This window comes from Acomys russatus, chromosome 6, assembly GCF_903995435.1.
Source record: "Acomys russatus chromosome 6, mAcoRus1.1, whole genome shotgun sequence".
Classification (NCBI taxonomy): domain Eukaryota; kingdom Metazoa; phylum Chordata; class Mammalia; order Rodentia; family Muridae; genus Acomys; species Acomys russatus.
The window spans coordinates 10,011,017-10,035,639 of record NC_067142.1 but is presented as its reverse complement, the minus strand read 5'-3'; the positions used below and the strand labels follow the sequence as shown (position 1 = coordinate 10,035,639).

At 38.4% G+C, this 24,623-nt stretch overlaps 1 protein-coding gene across 1 annotated transcript in view; it reads left to right on the top strand.

The window, feature by feature from the left end:
- Positions 1-8,605: 8,605 nt before the first annotated feature.
- LOC127190912 (contactin-associated protein like 5-1-like) overlaps positions 8,606-24,623 on the top strand; it is a 721,994-nt gene continuing 705,976 nt past the window's right edge. Inside the window, exons 1-2 of the mRNA XM_051148186.1 lie at positions 8,606-8,683; positions 9,530-9,668. Of these exons, the coding sequence (XP_051004143.1) occupies positions 8,606-8,683; positions 9,530-9,668 (217 nt within the window). The remainder of the gene's footprint in view (positions 8,684-9,529; positions 9,669-24,623) is intronic.

Sequence of the window (24,623 nt, the reverse complement as noted above, 5' to 3'; positions counted from 1 at the left end):
GTGAAGCTCCTGTTCCCTTCCTACTATCCTTTGACAAACTCTTCTACAGGATTCCTTGCACTCTACTCAATGATTTGCTGGAAGTCTCAACATCAGTTTCAATCGGCTACTTGATAGAGCCTCTGTTTTATTTCATCACATCATTTATGGCTCTATATGGCACAGATGGTACTCTGCTTGGCAGAGATAAAAATACAGCTTGATCCACTTACCTGGATTTTCTCCAGACATTATGGAAGGAGAAGGAACAAGTCCAGGATTTGGACGTAAAAGTTCATAGGTCTGGTCTATTCTTTGTAAGGTTTATTGAATAAACATAGAGATGACAGAGAGAACTACCTCTGTACCCAAAAGGAAAGGTGGGATGACTTTTCTTTTTTCCTGATTTGAGAATTTCCCATTATTATCATTGTTTTGGAGCATGATATCCTAATTCTGATGGGTTTTTCAGAATCCATTCTTTAAATATACAAGGATGAAAACCTAGAGTTCAGGGTGTTAGCCTCACCTGTATACCCTGTCTTCCTCTCATACCATTTGTGGAGCCATTGGCCCAGGGAAACAGAGAGCATGTTTCTGGGCCCGCCAGTCTAGAAAAATACATACTTTCCAACAGCTGAACAAGTTCCCACCAGTGATAACTGGGAGCTTGGTATCTGAGACTGAACTATGGCCAGTGTAACTCCAGGCTGGAGTTGCTAACCCAGGAAAAACAGGAAACCAGGTGGTTCTCCTCTTGGAAAAACCTGAAAGTTCTGAGAAAGCCTCAAGGGACAGAGACCATGGGAGTGTGAGCACAAAACCAAAACCCAAAACCAAGGGTGTTTGTGTCAAGTGTGCCCTCTCATTTTCTCTCTGGCCACCTGCAGGCCCACTTTTCCAGGGGGAACGAAGAGCACAGATCAGGCCTGCCAATCCTTGTAGAGTCCCAGGGCACACACAAGGTCCCAGGCAACTGCAGCATACCTTCAGCCACAGCTTTAAAGCTTCTCACTGCCAAGTGTACATGCCTGTGTGCATGCCATACCTGCCCACCCTCTTTCTCCCTCTTTGGCCTCTCTGTGGGCCCATTGGCCCTGGCAGAACAAAGAGCATAGATCAAGGTCCCAATGTCAGAGACAGCAAGATATCTAGAAGTCAGTGCCAAACCACAACAACGAAAACAAACAAACAAAAAAATGGCATCCCCAAATCCCAACTATCCCAATGAAATCAACCCTGAGAATTCAACCACTATGAAACACAAGAAATTGACCTCCAATTCATTGTAATGAAGATGATAATGAAGGAAACAAATAAGATCTAAAAACAAATGCAGGAAGATGCAGCCAAACAGATTGAAGACATTAAAGAGGCCTAAAGAGAGGCAATGGGAAAAAAAATCCAGGAAAAGACAGACAATCAGATGAAAGAAATTAATAAAACAGTTCAAGATCTGAAGGCTCACAGAAAGTCACTGGAAGAAGTTCAAGAAAATACAAACAACCAGAAGAAAGAAATCAATAAAACCGTTCAAGATCTGAATATTAAAATGGAAACAATGATAAAAACAGAGACAGAAGAAAGACAGGAGCAAGAGAACTCAGAGAAGCATGCAAGTAATACAGATCTAAGCTTCTCTGACAGAATTCAAGAGATGGAGGAATGAATCTCGGCAGCAGAAGATATTATGGTAGAACTGGAAACAACCATTAAAGAAAACGCTAATTCTGAAAAATTTCTGACACAAAACATCAAAGAAATAAAGGACACCATGAAGAGACAAATCTGAGCATAATAAGAATTGAGGAAAGAAAAGATGTCCGGCTCCAAAGACCAGAAAATATCTTCAACAAAGTCATAGAAGAAAATTTCCCCAATTTCAGGAAGTAGGTGCAGATAAACGTACAAGAGGCCTATAGAACACCAAATAGAATTGACCAGAAAAGAAAATCCTCCCAACACATAATAATCAAAAGACAAAATATACAGAAAAAAAGAAAAAGGGAAAGGTGGGATGACTTCTCTTCCTTTCTGATTTGAGAATTTCCCATTATTATCATTGTTTTGGAATATGAGATCCTAATTCTGATGGGTTCTTCAGAAAAAGTTTTTGTAGTGGCAAGGGAAAAGGGCCAAATAACATTTAATGGCAAACCTATCAGAATTACACCCAACTTCTCAGTAAAGACCATAAAAGCCAGAAGGGCCTGGACAGAGGTCCTGCAAGCCCTAAGAGACCACAGATGCCAGGCAAGACTACTCTATCCAGCAATGCTTTCAATAACCATTGATGGAGAAAACAATATATTCCATGATAAAAACAAATTCGAACAGTACCTAACCACTAATCCAGCCTTACAGAGGTTAATAGAAGGAAAACTCCAACCCAAAGTGACAAAATACAACCGAAGCTACATGGGAAATAAATAACTATACCATAGCAAAAACAAAAACACACAAGCACTCTACTGCAACCAACATCAAAATCAAGGGACTTCACAGTCACTGATCGCTAATATCTCTCAACATTATTGGTCTCAATTCTCTAACAAAAAGACACAGACTAACTGAATGGATGCATAAATAAAACCGAACATTCTTCCTTAACCAAGAAATACATCTCAGCTACAAGGATAGACATTACCTCAAGCTAAAAGGTTGGGGAAAAGTATTCCAAGTAAATGGAAACAGGAAGCAAGCTGGTGTAGCCATTTTAATATCTAATAAAATAGACTTTATACCAAAACTAACCAAAAGAGCTAAGAAAGGATGATTTATATTCATCAAAGGTAAAGTCAAGGAAGATGACATCACAATTTTGAATACCAATGCTCCAATAAAAGAGTACCCTCATTTCTAAAAAGAAAAAAAAGAAAAACTATTAACAAAGATTAAACCACACATCGATCTCCACACATTAGTAATGGGAGATTTAAACACCCCACTTTCACCGAAGGATAGGTCATTAAAACAGAAACGAAGCTGAGAAATAACAACATTAACCAATGTCATGAATCAATTTGATCTAACAGATATTTACAGAACTTTTCACCCCAACACAAAGGATTATACCTTCTTCTCAGCATCCCATGAAACCTTCTCCAAAATTGATCACATAGTAGGTCATAAAACAAGCCTTAACAGATTCACGAAGACTGAAATAATACCATGAATCCTATCCAATCTCCATGGTCTAAGGCTGGACTTCACCAACAATAGAAATAACAAAAAGGATACACAAATACAGAAACTAAACAACTCTCTACTTAATGACACCTGGGTCAGGGAAGAAATGAAGAAAGAAATAGAAGACTTCCTGAAATTCAATGAAAATGATGGAACAACATAACCAAATTTGTGGGACACGTTGAAGGCTGTACTAAGAGGAAAATTCATATCAATAAGTGCCTTTAAGAAGAAAGTGGATATATCCTACATAAGCAACTTAACAACACAGGTAGATGCCCTAGAAAAAAAACAAACAGAAGCACCTAAGAGGAGTAGACATCTGGAAATAATCAAACTCGAGGCTGAAATCAATAAATTAGAAACAAAGAGAGCAATTCAAAGAATCAACATAACCAGGAGCTGGTTCTTTGAGAAAATCAACAAGATAGACAAACCACTTGCCAAATTAACTAAAAGGCAGAGAGACTCTATCCAAATCAACAAAATCAGAAATGAAAAAGGAGACATAACAACAGACACTGAAGAAATACAAAGAATCATAAGATCCTGTTTTAAAGCAAATATGCCACAAAATTTGAAAATTCAAGAAAAATGGAAAATTGTCTTGATCAATTCCACTTCCCAAAAGTGAACCAAGATCAGATGAAGAAATTAAATATTCCTATTTCTTCTATATAAATAGAAGCAATCATTGATAGGCTCCCAACAACAACAAAAAACAAACTAACAAACAAACAACCACGGCCAGATGGTTTTAGCACAGAATTCTATCAGACCTTCAAGGAAGAGCTAATACTGATACTCTTCAAGCTACTCCAAAGGAAAGAAATGGGTGGAACATTAGCAAATTCATTCTATGAGGCCACAGTCACATTGATACATAATCCCCACAAAGAACCAAAAGAGAAGAGAGAGGGGGGGTGAGGGAGGGAGGGAGAGAGAGAGAGAGAGAGAGAGAGAGGGGGGGGGGGAGAGAGAGAGAACACCAGTCAAATTTCTCTTATGAACATTGATGCAAAAACACTCAATAAAACAGTGGCAAAACTAGAACAAGAACATATCAAAGACATCGTTCACAATGACCAGGTAGGCTTCATACCTGCCATTCAGGGATGGTTTAATGTATTGAAATCCATCAATGTAATCTACCATATAAACAAACTGAAAGAAAAAAAAACCCACATGATCCTCTCCTTAGATGCACAAAAAGCATTTGACAAAATCTAGCACCCGTTCATGTTTAAAGTTTTGGAGGAATTGGGAATACAAGGCACATACCTAAACATAATAAATGCTATATACAGCAAACCAATAGCCAACATCAAATTAAATGGAGAAATATTCAAGGAAATTTCTCTGTAATGACAGACCAGACAAGGCTGCCCACTTTCTCAATATCTCTTCAATATAGTTCTTGAAGTTCTAGCCAGAGCAATAAGACAACATAGAGAGATCAAGTGGATCCAAATGTGAAAGGAGAAAGTTAAATTATGCCTGTTTGCTGATGATATGATAGTGTACATAAATGACCCACAAAATTACACCAGGGAACCCCTACAGCTGAGAAACACCTTCAGCAAATTGGCTGGATACAAAATTAACTCAAAAAGTCAGTAGCCTTCCTATATACAAATGTCAAACATGCAGAGGAAGATATTAGGAAAACTATACCCTTCATAAAAGCCACAAGCAATATAAAATATCTAGAAGTAATTCTAACCAAGAAAGTGAAGGACTTGTTTGAAAAAAACTTTAAATCTCTGAAGAAAGAGATGGAAGATGACATCAGAAGATGGAAGGTTCTCCCTTGTTCATGGATTGGGAGAATTAACATAGTTAAAATGCCCATCTTACCAAAATCAACTTACAGATTCAATGCAATCCCTATCAAAATGCCTAACCAGTATTTTATAGACATTGAAAGATCAATTCTCAACTTCATATGGAAAAACATAAAACCCAGAATTGCTAAAACAATCCTATATGATAAAAGATCCTCCCGAGGAATCTCAATACTTGATCTCAAGCTGTACTATAGAGAAATAGTAATTAAAACTACATGGTACTGGCACAATTTGCAGGCTGATGAATGGAATCAAATGAAAGACCCAGAAATGAATCCAAACACATATGGTCACTTGATTTTTGACAAAGAAGCCAAATCATTCAATAGAAAATGGATAACATCTTCAACTAGTGGTGCTGGTCTAACTGGATGTCTATATGTAGAAAAATACAACTGCACCCATATATGTCACCATGAACAAAACTCAAGTCCAAGTGGATTAAAGACCTCAACATAAAACCATAGACACTAAATCAGTTAGAAGAAAAAGTGAGGAAGTACCTGGAACACATTGGAACAGGAGACAACTTCCTGAACAGAACATCAACAGGCAGACCTTAAGGCCAAAAATTAATAAATGAGACCTCATGAGGCTGAGAAGCTTCTGTAAAGCAGGAGACACTGTCAGCAAAACAAAGTGACAGCCTACAGATTGGGAAAAGTTCTTCACCAACCCTACATCTGACAAAAGTCTAATATCCAAGCTTAGGATCAGGTATGGAGATTCTTCTGGGGGATCTTGAGTAGAAGAATGGATAAAGAAACTGTGGTACATTTACACTATGGAATACTAGTTAGCTATTAAAACAAAGGATTTCTGAAATTTGTGGACAAATGAATTGAACTAGAAATGATCATAATGAATGAGTTAACCCAGAAGTAGAAAGATTCAAATTGTATATACTCACTTATATCTTGACACTAGCCCAAGGGGCATGTCCCATGAAAGTCTTCACTTACCAGCACAGTGGGATAGAAGTGAGGACATCCTATTGGAACTCTACGTGAGAGAAGTATGGGAGAATGGGGAAATAGAAGGATCCATAGGGTACTAGAATCCTACAAGAAGAACACTATGATTGGTGGATCTGGGCCCAGGGGTTCTTCTCACAGTATGGCACCAACCAAGGACCATAAGTACTGTAAGCATTAAACCCTTACCCAAATCTAATGAATAGACAGGACATTCTCCACACTTAAGTGGAGAGTGGGGACTGACTTTCACATGAACTCTAGTGCCCCATATTTGACCACGTCCACTTGATGGGGAGGCCTGGAGGCACTCAGAGGAAGGATAGCAGGCTACCAAGAAAAGACTTTATAGCCTATGATCATTTACAGGGGGAGGAGGTCACCCTCAGTCACAGTCCTAGGGGAGGGGAATAAGGTGAAAGCAGGAGGGAGGGAGGAATGGGAGGATACAAGGGATGGGATAATAATTGAGATGTAATATGAATGAATTAATAAAAAATGCAAAAAAAAAATACAAGGTTGGTGAGGACAACACACTTAAAGTTCTCCTTTTGGCCTATCCCTTGACAGAAGTCATTGTCAGAGATTTCCAGACTCCCAAAGTTGAAACACTATCTCAGAAATGTTACAGATGGGAATAGCCTGTATGGGATGTGGCTGCTATTGCTGTGAAGCCAATGCATTTTTGGAGAACAGATCTTTCTAGCACTGTTCTCAGAGGAGCACAGAAGGCTGGAGAGAAAGGAGATTTTGAGCTACGTTGTACCTTACTGAATATTACATACGCTTGCCCTGCAGTACATCTGTTTATATTCTTGTATTTCTGAATGGTCTGTGAGCAACCTATGGTGAATGGCTTTGTTTTGCTTAGATCTATCCCTAGTGCCCATCTGAAGACAGGCACAAATAGAACATTAAAATATATGAGATGATCTAAATTTAAATGATTAAGTCACAGCTATGTTTCTCCATTGCAGGCATTTTAAAATTTTACACATGTACCCAAGGGCTACTACTAAAAGGAGAAAAAATAACTCACAGGATTGTTTTCTAAGTGATGTGTGAGTTGAACTGACTTCAGATTTTTAAAAGGAGCATATTCAGTTCTGTTAGATTACAAAATACAAATTTGTAGAAAAATGAAGGGATGGTTGTATTATGCAACAAAATAAGAAAGGCTTATGATATAATCAGAGCCAAAAGAACAATACATAAAAAGGTTATCCACTACAAGTTGAAAAGTTATCACAGCCTAAAAAGGATAACAAACTACATGTTTCTGTTTGTGTTCTTTCACTAAAATGCAGGTGCACATGTTTCCACACATATATGTAAGCTGCTACCTGTCTGTGTCTATGGAGGACAGAGATCAGACTGGAATATCATTCTGCAGAATGCTGTCTACCTTGTCTTCTAAGACAGGGTCTCTGACTAGGCTGGGATGGAGCTCACAAAATAGGTTACTCTTGCTGACAAGCAATCCCCAAGGGATTTTCTTGTCTCTTTATCCCCACTGTTATTAAAAGTGGCCGGCATAGTATCCAGGTTTTTACTTGGGTGGTAGAATTTGGGTTCTTTTTAAGGTATATCTCTAGCTGTATTTGGTATCCTGATATTTCTTGATGACAAAAGACTCACAAGAAAATACAATGACTGCCTTGTATTTGTGCATGTATAATAAAAAGAGAGAAGGAGGAAGAGAGGGAGAGATGAAAATGGAAAGGAAGAGAGAGAGAGAGAGAGAGAGAGTGTGTGTGAGAGAGAGAGAGAAAGAGAGAGAGAGAGAGAGAGAGAGAGAGAGAGAGAGAGAGAGAGAGAGGTGTTCTGTTGTGCACATAAAGCCCTCTAGGTGCATGTCTTAGGAGTAAAGCAGCCATATGCTTCTTCTCACTCTCCTGTTGCCAGGCCCCATGCTTGAAAGCATAGAACTCTTGTGATTTTTCTCCCTAGTTGGAATATGTTTCTGTTTTATCCTTCTCAAACATTTTTAGATAAAATCATTTGGGAGAAAACTGAAACACAGTTTACTTGCTGATTTTTAACCACACTTAAAAAACAAGAGTTGAAGCCTCACTTTTCTAATTATTTTTTCTGAGATTATTTGAAAAACAGCTTTGTAAGAATTGGCTGCATAAACAATCATGATCCTTTTGTAAGTGTTCTTTTCAAATGTCAGATCAGTTCCTCCCAATAACCTGCATACCAGAAAATTTACCTTGAGTGGCACATTTCAAATATGTTTGAATAAGGTCTCTGTAGATGTTATAAAAAGTCATTTTTCAATGTCCCAGATAATCAATTGTGTACAAAAGGGGAAAAGAAGGTTTTGTGTGTGTGTGTGTGTGTGTGTGTGTGTGTGTGTGTGTGGTTAGGTAATTGGCTGATTGATTGCTCTTTTGTCTTGTCCCTGTTTTCATCAACTTACAATAGAGTTCTTTTCACACACCTTAACTTGAGGCCTATTATGTAGCTGATTCATTGTTAAAGAAAGACCTACAGAAACTAGGACCAGCTAGTAGAAGATTCAGAGAAATGCATCACTACAGCACATTGATGACTTAGTCCCTCAACCTGCCTTGTGCTTCTGTAGGAGAATGTCAGAGATGGAGATTTATAATGAACAGTTGTTGGGTGACATTTCTAGATGATGAGATGTCTGATTTCAAAGTGTCAGTATGTAGCAAGGACAGTTCAGTGAGTCACTATGTGACAGAAGGAAAGATGATGAGAAACTGCACTTCTGAAACACTAACCCTCAATGAGAGTAGAGCTTTTAAAGATTCCCCCCTCTTAGGTTGGTTGCATGGCAGTTAAATATGAATGGTAGTTTTGGTGCACATATGTTCAAAGATGTGGAGACCAAGTTTCTCCATGTGAAATCCAGTGGCTATGCATTAGTGTGAACTTGGATGGGCATAACACTGTTGACGAGGCATGCATCTGTCCATGGTATCATCTTGTTTAGTATTATCTAAGCATGCATAGAAAGTACCTCATCAGGCAAGATGAGAAAGCCAGCTATTGATGTTCCTATCCAACTCAATGTTGGAGATGGTTCCCTTTTATTTCCTATAACCTAAGTGAGTACATGTGTAAGAAGCACATTTCCCACTGTTTCACACAAAAGTTATAGTCAGAAATCCATAGTTATTCTATTGCAAGGGTTCTGGGAGGCTCAAGATGGGAGACTAAGCAAGGTCCTGTAAGAGTTCACCTTCTTGTAGACTAAACAAAGACTTGCTGTGAGGCTTTGCTCAAATGTTCAACTAAAGGAAACAATGGGTTGCTGGGCTTTTAACTCAAACAAATCTTCCTGAGAGTTCTGGTTATGCTACTTACTACTGTTGTGAGCTTGAATCCCTTCAGCCTTCATCTTCTCCATCAAAAAAAAAAATGAAATCATACCATGTTTGAGGGTTATAAGTAACTGCAGCAACACACTCTGAAAAATAGTTCCCAAGTTTTCCCAGAGCAGGTGGTTGATAAAAAAGGATACCTAGGTTATAATTTCCCTTTTTGTGAAATTATTCTTACCCATAGACTCTGATCTCTCCTTCTTTTGCCATCTTTTCAGACAATTGTGATGACCCATTGGTCTCCTTCCTCTCACTGAAGGCATTCTCCAGCTCCTCACATCTTACTGAAAGTTATAGCCCAGCTCAACTCAACTGGAGAATGGGTAAGTATAGTTACTAAGCCCTAAATCCATGTGTTAGATGAAGATGTTGTGAATGCTTTGGAGAGGGGAAGTACTGTCGATACAGGGACCACATCCAAAGTGACAATCCACAAAGAAATCTGGGAGGATAACTCAATAGAAAAAGACTTCCCTCTATGAAATAAATAGTCAACATGTGCCTCAAACCCAATGATTCACCAAGGAATTCTTCTTGTTGTTGCCATTGTTGTGGTGGTTTGAGGTACTGACCCTGAATCCCAGAATGTCATGCATGTTATAAATATGATATCTCATGAGAGCACATTAATACCGTGTGAAATTCTTTGTGTAGATTTGTATATGTTCATGGATTTGTTTGTGTATAGACCCTGTGTGAGTGTATATACATGTTTACATGTATGTAATTCTGTGTTGTGTTAGGGGCAAAGGACAATTTGAGTGATGTTTCTTAGATGTCATATACTTTTATGAGTGTAGACTTTGAACTTTTTCAAACCTACTTTGTTTGGAATTCCTTAATGCTTATATCTCCTTTCCAACCCACCTACCCTAGATAGGAGAGAAAAGAGTTAATAGGAAAAGGTGAATCAGACCTTTTTAGACCCAGTTCCTTGAAGCAATTTCACTCTTCATAGTCAGCATTTCAGCAGACACATTAAACAGCACACCAGTTATTTAGCAAAGGTGACAGCAACTGCAGGAACAGGAATGCAGAACAACAGCTGGTACCTAGAACAGCAGGCAAAACCTTAGAACAGTCTCTGGAGTGGTTCTGTCTATGAGGGTCTTGAAACAAAGTGAAGAATGGCCAAAAAGTAAGTAAGAAGCAATGCCAAAACCAAACTGCCAAAGGAACCAAATCTCTTGGTGTTGGTGTGTGTGTGTGTGTGTGTGTGTGTGTGTGTGTGTGTGTATTTATACATATATGTACATATATATACACATACATATATATACATACATATATATACACATACATATATATATACATACATACACACACACACACACACACACACACACACACACACACACACATATATATATATATCCACCCAGAGTCTGTCCTAATGGACAAATATCACCTATTCTCTCACAAGTCTGTTTCCTGCAGAAAAACACACAAATCTATTTCACATTTACACTTGGGATCAAAACAAAATCATATTTACATCCACTACATATGAGGAAGAGTGACTCACTAGCCCAGAGCTTGAAGGTTAGGCTGCCCAGATTCTTGACTCTGCCTCCCAGAGCTTGGATCACAAGCATGCAACACAAAACCTAATTTGTTTTTAACATGGGTTCTGTGGGATCAAATTCACACCTTCATACTTGTGTGGAAGAACTTCCTCTGCTGAGCTATCCCCAACCATGTAAATTTCTTTTTTAGTTATAGTAAGAAGTATTGGAGGAGATGACTTTTTAAAATATTTGTTTTATTATGTACATTTTATTTGGCAGCATAAATAGCTACCACAGCATGCTTCATGATAAGTTAATGGTATGTTTATTAAACTATTTTGATACATTTAATTATTAATTTATTTTTATATTAATGTTACTATTTAAAGTATATATTAAATATACCTAATAAAAAATAAGAACACAAATAATGTGTAACCTTACCAGAAAGAGAGTACTATGAGTAAGTACTTGGTCCAGTAAAATTGGAATGGTTATACTTGATTAGTCTTTAATGCAAAAGAACTTAACCAACATAATGTTGGGTATTTAGCTATATTATAATCATATTTTGATAGATTTTTTGATGTGTAGAGAATGATATGGCAAAATAAATTATTTGTACAGACTTTAATTTATAAAATTCTAAAATTTGATTAGTATTATAAACATTTTCTCCATTAAAAAATACTTGAGTGGCATGACTATGGAGAAAAGTACTTGACACATAAGCATAAAGGCAGGAGTTCAGATCCCTAGAAGCCATGTAAATGCCAGAGGGTGTGGCAGCTGCCTGCAGTCTCAGCATTCCAAAGGCAAAGACAGGCCCCACATAGAGCAGCTGGCTAGCAAGCCTAGTTAAATAGTGAGTTCCCGGTCTACAAGAGAGCTTGCTCCAACAGGTAATGTGAAGAGAAGATAAGGAAGACCTGCTAGAGCTTACTTTCTGTTCCTGTGATAAAAGCAGTGACCAAAAGCAATTTAGTAAATGAAGGGTTTACTCAAGCTTCCAGATTGCAATTCATCATTGAAGAAGTGTGGGCAGGAAGTCAAGCAGGAATCTAAAGACAGGCATGTTTCCTGTTATGTAACCTCTAACCAAGGATCTCACTGCTAAGGAAGTTTAGCAGAAATCAAGGAGGAATAGCATGCTGTATAATGATTTGATTACAGGCTTATCAAGCTTTTTAATATAGTCTGGGATTGATTGTCCAGGAGATGATGTTGTCCATAGTGAGCTGGGCCTTCTTACATCTATTAACAATCAAGAAAATCCCTTTAGTCATGCCCTTAGGCACAATCATTCTAGAATCTTTTCTTAGGTGACTCTAGGCTATGTCAAGTTGATGATTAACTTAGGGCAACATTGATGTCAACTTTGGACCAGCTTACACATAAACAAGTACATACACTCACACACATATACACTCGTACTCCAATACACAAACACACATGTGCATTCACAAGCATACACATATATACACATCATATACAGAAATGTATATAAATTTATATATGCAAGTATAGCAAACCACTGGCCTTCTCTCATTCACACCAACTCGTCTCAACTGAATATCACATGGAAATATTAGGCTATCCTATATTTTTCTATTTTGATTTATCTTTACATTCTGGAATGCATTTTTGTCAGTTATTGAATTATTGATATTTTAACCCTCAATGAATTTAATTTGTTAACACTTTATGAGTTTGAATCTCCATCAATTCTGTTTTATAGATTTGTTTATACTTTTACAGTTATATTTCATATTATATGTTATAAGCTACTGTCATAAAGGTATCTGTGGCAAAGAGTCACATTCATAATTCATTTGAGGAAGCCATCTAGGAATATATATATATATATATGGTGGAAAAAATAAAAAATTGCTTTTACATTGAACATGAATGTTTTTCTTGTCATTATTCTGAAACAATGCTGTACAGAAGTTATTTATTTTATCATTTGCAACAATTTAGGTGTTGTCTGTCATCTTATACCAAAAACCTGAATATCTGTAGATGTTCTAGAACTGAGTCCTTGGGATGCCAAAGGGATGTACTATTCTAACAGAAAAAAAAAATTCCATCATTGTATAGTAGAGAGAATATTGATGTAATGCCTATCCTAATATTGTCTTTGATAAATCTTATAAAATTAGTACAAAATATTATTAATTGTTTATGTATATTACCATATTAATCCATAGAAAAGTTATTTTAAGATATGAATTATAACACCCTCCAAAAGAATTGCTGGACTCTATTTAGGGAAATAGCAGGTTTGCCTAACATCTTATAGCAAGAAAAGGAAAACACTTGGGTTCAAACACAAGTCAACAAAATTCAGGATTCCTGCTTATTACTGCTCTAACAGTAGCTTGATTCATTAACAAAAGTGGGAGATAGATGGAGTAGGAAGAAAGATGGCTTACAAATTCATCAACCAGAGCTCACTTGCCTGCTATGACACTGTGGTGCTTCATTGGCACTGGAACGACACTGGCTAAGCTTGCATTTATATATTTGGCACTGCTGGATTCCTGTCTTGCAGTATTATGTGCAGAACCAGGCTAGAAGCCTATGTTGAGAAGAGCTCTACCACTGCAGCACAGAAAGCTGGGAGTCAAGCAGGGAGGTCTTATTTTAATTTCAGGAAGAAACACATGTTGCGACTTTTATTCATTTATGTATTTATGTATTTATTTATTTATTTATTATTTTTGAGACAGGATCTCTCTGTATTAGTCTTGCTGTCCATGACTCACTCTTTAGTCCAGGCTGGCCTTCAACTTACAGTGATCTGCCTGCCTCTGCCTCCTGAGACATGTTAATACAGCTCTGAAAGTCCTTCACAAGACAAGTAGTCTCATCTCTACTCAAGTTGTCTGATACTAGGGCAGCACTGTCTAAGAACTCCTTTTCTACTTCTGTGGAATCTGAGAGTCTAATTTTAGGCCAGTTAGCTCTCTACTAGATATATATTGGCTGGAGACAGTATATATGCAACAACTAATTGTAACCATCTCTTTCTGTCTTCATGGAAAGACTGAGCGTGTGTATTCTACCTCAGATCAGTGTGTTTGAGAGAGGAGACTGATTTCTTGCCTCTCCTTGTTAGAGTCCTATCTGAGAAAATGAAGCAGAAGCTGCAGGCATGAAGTTGAGGTGCAGAGGATAGACTTTTCTCTAAATCCAGTGGGCAATGTACTGCCAGGACTCTTCATTCACAGGGTCTCATCTTCCCTTAGGGAACAGCAAACCCAGGCTCCTCTATGGCAATTAGAACTCTCTCTCTCTCTCTCTCTCTCTCTCCTCCTCTCTCGCTCCTCCTCCTCTCCTCTCTCTCTTCCTCTCTCTCCATCTCTCTCTCATCTCTCTCTCTCTCTCTCCTCCTCTCCTCTCCCCTCTCCTCTCCTCTCCCTCTCTCTCTCTCCTCTCTCTCTCTCTCTCTCTCTCTCTCTCTCTCTCTCTCTCTCTCTCTCTCTCTCTCTCTCTTGTGTGGTGTGTCCGTGCACATGCATGTGTGTTTCTGAATCACCTGGGCAGCTTTGCCAGTACCATTGCCAAAACCATAAGCCAGATATTTTTCTGGATATTGATCAAGTGAAGGTACAAAAAGTTTCTCTCGGATTTTAAAATGAAACCAGAACTACAAGCCAAGAGGTTAGGGCAAATAATGAATAGGCAATGTTACTGTGACTTTTCAAAAGTATCTTTTTTGTGTTAGACACTCTGCTAGAACCTTCACACATGATTGCCCAAAACAGAGAGAAATATTATTTATAGAGTTGATTGTTTGATGAGAAAATTCATTTAGCTAAGTACTTGCTTCACAAATATGAGGACCTGAGTCCATTACCCATATAAAAATCCAAGACCAAGAATATACATAATAGCCTTAGCATTGTGAGCGGTATGTGGAATAAGGTAAATCCCTGAACCATGCTGGCTGTATAATCTAACTAAACCAATGATCTCCAACTTCAGTAAGAGAACCTGCATCAAAAGAAAAAAACATGGTAGAGGGGCTGGAAGGATGGCTTAGCAGTTAAGAGTACTTGCTTGCTCTTCCTGAAGACCTAAGTTGTTATAATGAGTTTCTCACCACTACACAGCTTCTGTGCCTATGATTCCATCTTCTGGCCTCCACAGGCATGTAACACTAATACAAATATCCACACACAGACACATATACATAAATTTAAAAATAATAAAAACAAATATTTTTTAACAATTATTTTTCATCCCCCTCGGGAGTGTAAACACATAACTCAAGAAATCAAAGAGCTTAAAATGTATGTACATATGATTGGATAAAGTAATGATTATGTCTATATGCAAACATATAAGCCCAACATAAGAAATGTATCCACATATGAGTGGATAAAGTAATGAATATGTGTATATGCAAAAATATATGTTCAACTTAGGGAATGTATAAACCTATGTTATGATTACATTAGTATAAAACATGAGAGTATGATAATGTTGTGGAAAACAATGTTTGTTCTGTGAATGGACAGACAAGTGTAAAATTTAGCAAGCCAAGAAGCTTCTTATCATTAATTGATATTTGCAATTGTAGAAAAATGATTGATTTTTCTTATTCTCAGATTAGAATCATGTCCTGTCTATAAACTATCAAGGGTCCAAGAAAATGAAAGCCTGAGCCTCACTTTTTTACATGAAGTTTTTTAAATCTCCTCTTTCATTTTATGACTAGACAAGCATTAACTATAGCATCCTAGACAAAAAGTTCGACAGGTACAAAAAGATGGTAACACAGCCACAAATATATTGATGAACTTCTCCATTAGTACTAAATTGTGTGTCTAGGAATTCAGTCTCATTGCTAGCTTATATAAATATAACTGAAAAACAAAAAACAAGAGCAACATGCTACATCCCGAGCAGAAGGTCTTGCTGCTTCTCCACGCAGTACATCAGCCACCTTCCATGTAGGAACTATCCTTATTCCCATTTCCAATGCAGCAGACCTTCAGCACAGGGTGGAATGCCATGGCCACATCAAAAGTTCATCAAGAAGTCTCCTCCCATATCCTCACTCTATCCAGGTGCAGCCTCGACATATCTCTCTTCAGAATATACTCATAATTTCAATAATGTACAAAGAAATAGATGTGTATCATTCTTATTAGCTACAATATTTGCCCGATGGTATTATTGAAGCATAAGTAACAAATTAATTGTATATATCAAACTACATGGTGCGATGATTTGACATCAATGTATATGGTAAATCGTTAGCAGAATTAAGTTGATACAACCTTCACTACCTATACTCCCTTTTGATTGTATGAATGTGTATATATTAGCCTTCTTAGATTTCACATGTACAGTAGTAGATTGCCATTAACAAGTCACCACATTGTGCCGCTGAAGCTTCAGAATTATTCCATTGTTTCAGCTACTGCATCCCCAGCTAAGTCCTGGATTTCACTTTGCAGCTGAAAATGACCTTGAACTTCTGATCCTCCATCCTTTAGTGTCGTGATTCCCATAACGTGATATAATTGGAGCAGCCTGTTTTAGTTAGCTACATTTATTTCCCTCCTTTATGTCTCTACCCAATACAAAATCACTGCCTCTTCTAAATATCTAAGCACCAGTTTTGACACATGCACATATACAAACACATACACTCAAACACAGCCATCTTCTCTGAACTAGATTTAAACTCTTAGAGTTTGGAGATTAAGATACACATAGCGTTTTTCATTTCCAAGGACATGACTTAAAACTGCTAAGCAATATATAGCTGTCAGAGTATGATGTTTGGTCAATTTAGAGCCACAACTCTTATATAGGTGTGGAATGACCACATCAGAGAACATCCAACTCATTAAGAAGGGAGCTAAGTAGACAGAAAAGTTGTGCAAGAAGTGTGAAGTCTTGATAAACTAAAGGAAAAGGAAATTGTTATAATAAAATTGCAACTAGATGAAAAACTAGTTAATGTCTATATTCTTTTTTTTCTTTTGTTTTAATTTTTTATTATTAATTTATTCTTGTTACATCTCAATGGTTATCCCATCCCTTGTGTCCTCCCATTCTTCCCTCCCTTCCGTTTTCCCCTTATTCTCCTCCCCTATGACTGTTCCTGAGGGGATTACCTCCCCCTGTATATGCTCATAGGGTATAGGATTTTCTAGAGAGGAAACTATGTAAATATATTTAGTAACATATATTTACACATGTATATGGTCATAAATGTGAGAAATAAAGTAAACACTTAAGCATATGATAAATGATACAAATAGCAGGAAGAGGCTCATTGTGGAAGTTGGTCATGTGGGCATGGAAGCTGAGAATACCCCCATGTGCTTTCTAGAAATGATGGAGCCATGGGAGCTGTTGCATTTCTTTGAGACCAAAGCTCTGAGAACAGAGAAGGCTGTTGGAATAACTCTTGAGCTGAATCTTGAAAATGGGCAGCTACCTCTGTAATTCTCCAAGCCCAAAGGTGTTTGAGCCTGGAATCCTGTGGCTAACAACAAGAGAGGGCAGTGTCTCAGCCCTAGAAGAGGGGGCAAGTGTATCCCCCTTCTCTGCTCTGCCTTTTCAATTTTATCTGATTCCTCCAAGGATTGCACGGTATCCCTCACTGGAAGATGATTGATCTGCCCCACTAAGTGCACTTATTAAAATGCCAGTCTCTCCCAGAGATATACTCACAGACAGAACCAGAGACAATATTTCTCCAGCTATCTAGGTGTTCCTTAACCAAGTCAGACTGACTCTTGAAACCAACCACCATCATATCTTATGTGATGCCATAACTCTACAAGGCAGACATTCATTAACTAGCATGTAGCTTGCTGGTATTTGAAAAGTGTAGAGGATGTGGTCTGCACAACTTAATAATTAGGAAGGAGGTGTATTATAAAAGATCCCTGGGTGCTACTCAAGGACATACTGTCCTTTCTTCAACTTCTGAGATTTTTTAAGGTTTCTTAACATAGTCTGTTTATTCACTTCTGTTCCTGTCACAGGAATTAAAAATTCCCTCTGTGTGGTACTGTCTAGCTTTCCAAACAAATGTTAGGGATTTTTCTTTTGTTTTCTTGAAGATGAAACTCATGTTGTAAAAATCCAGTATCAATGTAATTCTCTTCTGCAGGCTGTGATGTGCTCAGTGGTGGTGACTGACATTTCTTGGGATGATTTGAAGAAACATCTGTTCACTACAGTCAGGGCACTTACGCCATTCCAAGAAGAAGCCATATCCAGCCTAGCTTAACGATCCATTGAGTTTATTGTGGTTAATCGAAGGAATATGGGTGAAAGTCCACTTACAACAATATGGTTGACTCATTATCAATTAGGCACTGAAAAGCCCTGCTTTACCCTGAGACAGATCAGCTGATTCCATAGCCTTCTCTCCTTAATTAGAGTTGGTAAAACACTTGGAATGGGCCTTATGAATATTGTAGGCTTTCAAAACTTCATGAGATGTGTGAGTTTTGCTTACTTACAGAGTCTCCTAAGCCTGCCTCCTACATCCAAGAAGGATATTTTAATTCAGAGGGATTTGCTATTCTATAAGCCATGTCCTTGCACTTGGATTTGCAGAGCCATTTCATATGGAGTGAGAAATAATCCTGTAAATCTTGTCCATAATTTACAATGTTCGAATCCACTGGCAACCACATAAAACCCACCATTCACTGAATATATAAAATATTTTCTCTGCAATGTATCACAGCAGAAATGAATATATTCAAGTCTGACTACACACAAGAATTAAGTATACCGCTGATAAATGTACATCACCAGATAATGAATTTCCAAAGTGAGAGAGAGTCTATAGGAAGGCTCTGATACAACCCCAAGCATTACAAGTATAATGGCAATACAAGTTCAACTGGTGACAAAATAACTTCTTAAAACATAAAAATAATATAAAATAAAAATAGCACTCCCAATGCAGTTGTTGTGCAAATCAGGATCTGGCAACATACCCCAGGATCTGAGGACCAAGTGGCTAAGTTCTCCTTTTGAGATATATTGCTAGCTCATCAGTGGAGGGGATTTAACAAATGAACAAATGAATTTTATTCTTTCTCTTACATGGCCCCTCAAGCCTTCACCTTATTTCACACAAGGAAAATGAAATGAAAGCAGCACTAATCACTTCGAAAAGACCTGCAAAATGCACTAAGCTGAAGTCACTGGCCAGGAATTTAGGCAACCAAGTCATTCTATTTAATTATGGCTTAGATGACTCACATCTGTGAGTCAGATGTGTTTGTGGCTTTAAGTTGGGGGATTAATTCAGCAGGACTTACCCAAACACTGTCAACAGGAAATTCAGGAGCTGTTTTCCCAGGATCAAACTGCCCAGATGTGATTTAGAACTTGACAATTAGGGGAAGCACTTAATCTACCCTGTGTGATTAAAACACAAATGAGCACAGAGGTCTTAGCATCCAGAAGAGGAAGAAGGCTCATGGCTCTCTTTCCTATGAAACAGACTTCAGAAATAATAATGGTTAACATTCTCCCTTGAAATTTTAACTCTTCTCCCTCACAGGAACGTATGTTTTTGAGATGTTTGCATTTAGAAGTTCAAATCATAGACCTCTGCCATGACAATTTTGTTTACATTGAGAATTTGGTTCTTTTCTATCAATATATTGTCAGTTTCCAGAGTCCAAGGATGAATAAAAATCCTTAGTTGTCTTGGTTCCCTATTTTCACACAGAATATACACACATACCACACCACACAAAAACATAGACACACAGACATGCACCCCACACATACACTATAAATCATTTACAACACAATACACACAAAGAAGACACAGCACAAATACCAGACCACAAGATACCACACACATACAAACACACCACATAATGTATACAACATATACACAGACCAGACCACACCACACACATATACACATGCCAACTTTCTAAGGTAATATTAGTCAATAAGAATCCATGGATGTCTTTGCATGTTGTTTTTCATCTTGAATCATTTCACTTTGAAGAGATGAGACTGGAAAAACTTTGAGAATCAAAGTTCATTAGTATGCTTAGCCTCATGTATTAGGTAAGAACACTGAGGACCCCATAATTGTAGTAACACCATGTCTGCTTGCTTAAGGAAAGCTCCTGGCTCCCATATAGACTGGAGGAGGCTGCATGATGTCATTTGTCTTAAGCAGGTTCAAGATGAGGGATGTAGCTAGTTGCTAAAGTACTTATAACATACAGAGAGGGTAAGGTTCACTTCTTAGCCCTGAATAATGAAGAGTGATAGTGTTCCTGTAATTCTGCCACTGAGGATGGAGGTGGAAGCTAGAGGACCATACGTTCAAGATCATCCTCAGCAACATAGACACTTTGAGGATAGCCTGGCCTACAGTCCCTGTCTCAAAAACTAACAAACAAAAGAAGAATGATCTAAGTCAAATTTATAGAAATTGGTCAACCCAGTTCTTCTTCATACATCCATCTTCTCTCAGGTTCATCTCTGTTAGCACTTTCCCGTTACCCTGTCCAAGTGCCTGTAGGCAGAGCAGGCTTTGGTAGTTATCTCTTCTCCTATGTCTCTGAGAATGAAGGCAGTTTCACAGCACAATCCTGCATTCTGCCGGGATCTCCAGTTCCAAGGCTGAATCAGGATAATCCCTTTTGATATAAAACGCACATCTGCAGGGCTGAGATCTCTCCACCTGGATATCAGTTAGCAAGGGACCCACAGACAAAATCACAGTAGTACCTGTGAGTATCTGTGAGAAGGGAAGGCTGCTGCAAGCATTGTGGCCTGAGCAACAGCTGAATCCTACCATAATATCCTTACACTCTCCTGATGTGCTGGATCAACACCTTAGTTTTCATGGTGATTTAATCATTCTTGTGAGAGACATACTATTCTCAAATACTATTACAAATTGAAGCCCCTTCCACTCTTATTGCTGTGTTTTATTTACCATATATTTGAGTGATTAAGAAGCTTGGCATTTGATTCTTTCTGCTTCTGGGTTAACTGACTCATTATGATCATTTCTAGCTCAATCCATTTATCCACAAATTTCGGGAATTCCTTGTTTTTAATAGCTGAGTAGTATTCCATAGTGTATATGTACCACAGTTTCTTTATCCACTCTTCTGCTGAGGGACACTTAGGCTATTTCCATGTTTTGGCTATTATGAACAAGGCTGCTATGAACATGGTTGAGCAAATTTTCTTGTTGTGTGCTGGAGCATCTTCTGGGTATATTCCAAGGAGTGGTATAGCTGGGTCTTGAGGAAGCCCTATTCCCATTTTTCTGAGATGCATACTAGCCCAAGGGGCATGTTCTACAAAAGCCTTCACTTACCAGGAAACTGGGACAGGGGGGAAGGCATCCTATTGGGACTCTAAATGAGAGACGCATGGGAGAATAGCAAAATAAAAGGATACAGAGGGTCCTAGAAATCTACAAGTAGAACAATATGATAGACAGATTTGGGCCCAGGGGTCCAGCTCAAACTAAGGCACCAGCCAAGGACAATACAGGAGGTAAACTTTAAACCCCTTCCCAGATCTAGCCAATGGTCAGAATATTCTCCACAGAAGAGTGGAGAGTGTGATATGACTTTCTCACATACTCTGGTGCCTCACATTTGACCATGTCCCCTGGAGGGGGAGACCTGGTGGCACGCAGAGGAAGGACAGCAAGTAGCCAAGAAGAGACTTGATACCCTATGAGCATATACAGGGGGAGGTAATCCCCCTCAGGAACAGTCATAAGGGAGGAGAATAATGGGAAAATGGGGGGGTGGGAGGAATGGGAGGATACAAGGGATGGGATAAACATTGAGATGTAACAAGAATAAATTAATAATAAAAAAAAGAAGAAGAAGCTTGGCATAATTTTAAAGCTGACCAAGTTTTATGAACAAGGAAATGTGCAAAAAAAATTAATAATTTATTCAGATTACATCCAGATTGTTATCCCCTCATTTTTATATTCATGTTTCCTCCTCCCTCTGTCTTTCACTCTATTCCCCTACCCTAGACATGTGACAAAAGGGGACCTTCACCCTCCACCCTATGATCACAGCTTAGCAGGTCACATCCTGATAGCCTGCTTCCCCTTCCTCTGAGTGCAACCAGACCTCCCTTACAAAGGGAATTGGTCAAATGGGGGGGGGCACCAGATTTCATGTCAGAGTCAGTCCCTGCATGCCACATAACTATGTAGAATGTGATATCCATTGGCTAGATCTGAAAAGGGGGTCTAAGTTTACTGCATGCAATGTCCTTTGTTGGCACAGCCATTTGTGCAGGCCCCCTGGTTCCTGGACCATCTGGGTCCTTCTATCTCCTCTTATTTCCATTTCACTCTCACCTGTAGTCCCAATAGCAAGTCTGAGCAAGTCCCCTGCTGAGTGAAGACTCTGAGAGGACATCTGTGTTGGGCTAGTATCGAATTATAAGCGAGTATATACCATGTGTATCTTTCTACATCTGGGTTAACTCACTCAGGATGTTGTTTTCTAGTTCCATCCATTTGCCCACAAATATCAAGATTTCCTTGTTGTTAATAGCTGAGTAGTATTCCATAGTGTAAATGTACCACAGTTTCTTTATCCCTTCTTTGACTGAGGTTGTTTCCAGACTATAGATATTACAAATAAGGCTGCTATGAACACAGTTGAGCAAATGTCCTTGTTGTGTGGTTCAGGATCTTTTGGGTATATTACAAGGAGTAAAATAGCTGGGTCTTGAGGCAGTCCTATTTCCAATTTTCTGAGAAAGCACCAGGGTGTACAAAGTGGTTGTACATGTTTGCACACCCACCAGCAATGAAGGAGATTTCCCCTTTCTCCATATCCTCCCTAGCATGTGCTGTCACTTGAGATTTTGATCTTAGCCATTCTGATGGATGTAAGATAGAATCTCAGAGTCTTTTTTATTTGCATTTCTCTAATGACTAAGGATGTTGAGCATTTCTTTAAGTGTTTCTCAGCCATTCAGTATTCCTCTGTTGAGAATTCTCTATTTAGCTCTGAACCCCATTTCTTAGTTGGGTTATTTGGTTTGGTGGTGTTTAATTTCTTGAGTTCTTTATATATTTTGGATATTAGCCCTTTGTCAGATGTAGGGATGGAGAAGATCTTTTCACAGTCTGTAGGCTGTCATTTTGTTCTGTTGGCAGTGTCTTCTGCCTTACAGAAGCTTCTCAGCCTCATAAAGTCCCATTTATTAATTGTTGAATTTTGAGCCTCAGCTGTTGGTGTTCTGTTCAGGAAGTTGTCTCCTGTGGCAATGAATTCAAGGATTTTCCCCACTTTTTCTTCTAACAGATTTAGTGTCTCTGGTTTTATATTAATTTCTTTAATACACTTGGACTTGGGTTTTGTGCATGTTGATAAATATGGATCTGCTTGCATTTTCTACATGTAGACAATCAGTTAGATCAGCACCATTTGTTGAAGTTGCTACCATTTTTTCATTGTATAGATTTGGCTTCTCTGTCAAAAATCAAGTGCCCCGAGGTGTATAGATTTATTTCTGGGTCTTTGATTGGATTCTAATGATCAACTTGTCTATTGCTATGCCAGTACCATGCTGTTTTAATTACTGTTGATCTATAGTACAGCTAGAGATCAGGAATGGAGATTCTTCTGAAGGATCTTTTATTGTATAGGATTGTTTTAGTTATTCAGGGTGTTCTATTTCTTCATATGAATTTAAGATTTTATCCTTCAAAATTTTTTTAAAAATTGTGTAGGCATTCTGATAGGGATTGCGTTGAATTTGTAAATAGCTTTTTGTAAGATGGCCACTTTGACTATGTCATTTCACCAGATCCACGAACAAGGGAGATCTTCACTGTCTTATGGCAGTTTGCTGGGCTTCCATGGGCATTAAAAGGTATGTATTGCAGTCAGGCCTATACAGGTACTTCTCTCTCCCTGTCAACATCTTTCTGAAGCTAAGAAATCCACACAAACCCTGTGTCAAGGATAGCACTATTCTGCATAGCACAAAACAAAGTTACATATCTTGCTGGTCTTTGTATGGTATGTGCATGACTGTGTGTGTGTGTGTGTGTGTGTGTGTGTGTGTGTGTGCGTGCGTGCTTGTATGAAGATGTAAGTGTGTTCATATGTATTTGGAGGCCACAAAACAACCTCAAGGACATTCTTCAGGAGCCAACTTCTTTATCGTTTAGGACTGAGTTTCTCACTGGACTTGAACTTAAACCCTAAAAATTTTTCTGTTTCCACCTCTCAGGCTCTGGGATTATACATTTTTGCCACCCATTCCTGGTCCTTACGTGTGCATTTTAGGAATCAAAGTAAAATATTGATGCTTGTATGGCAAGTGTCCCTCACACTGGGGGGTTAACTTCAAAGACTTCAACATAGTATTTACATACAGGGAGAAAAATTATTTGCTCCAAATCTCAAAGATAAAAAGTAAGCTTTTTAATTAAAAAAAAAAAAAAGAGGCCTTCCCCTCCAGGGGACATGGTCAAATGTGAGGCACCATAGTACGTGAGAAAGTCATATCACACTCTCCACTCAACTGTGGAGAATATTCTGACCATTGGCTAGATTTGGGAAGGGGTTTAAAGTTTACCTCCTGTATTGTCCTTGGCTGGTGCCTTAGTTTGAGTGGGACCCCTGGGCCCAAATCTGCCTATCATAATGTTCTACTTGTAGGTTTCTAGGACCCTCTGTATCCTTTTATTTTGCTATTCTCCCATGTGTCTCTCCACTCAGAGGAAGGACAGCAGGTAGC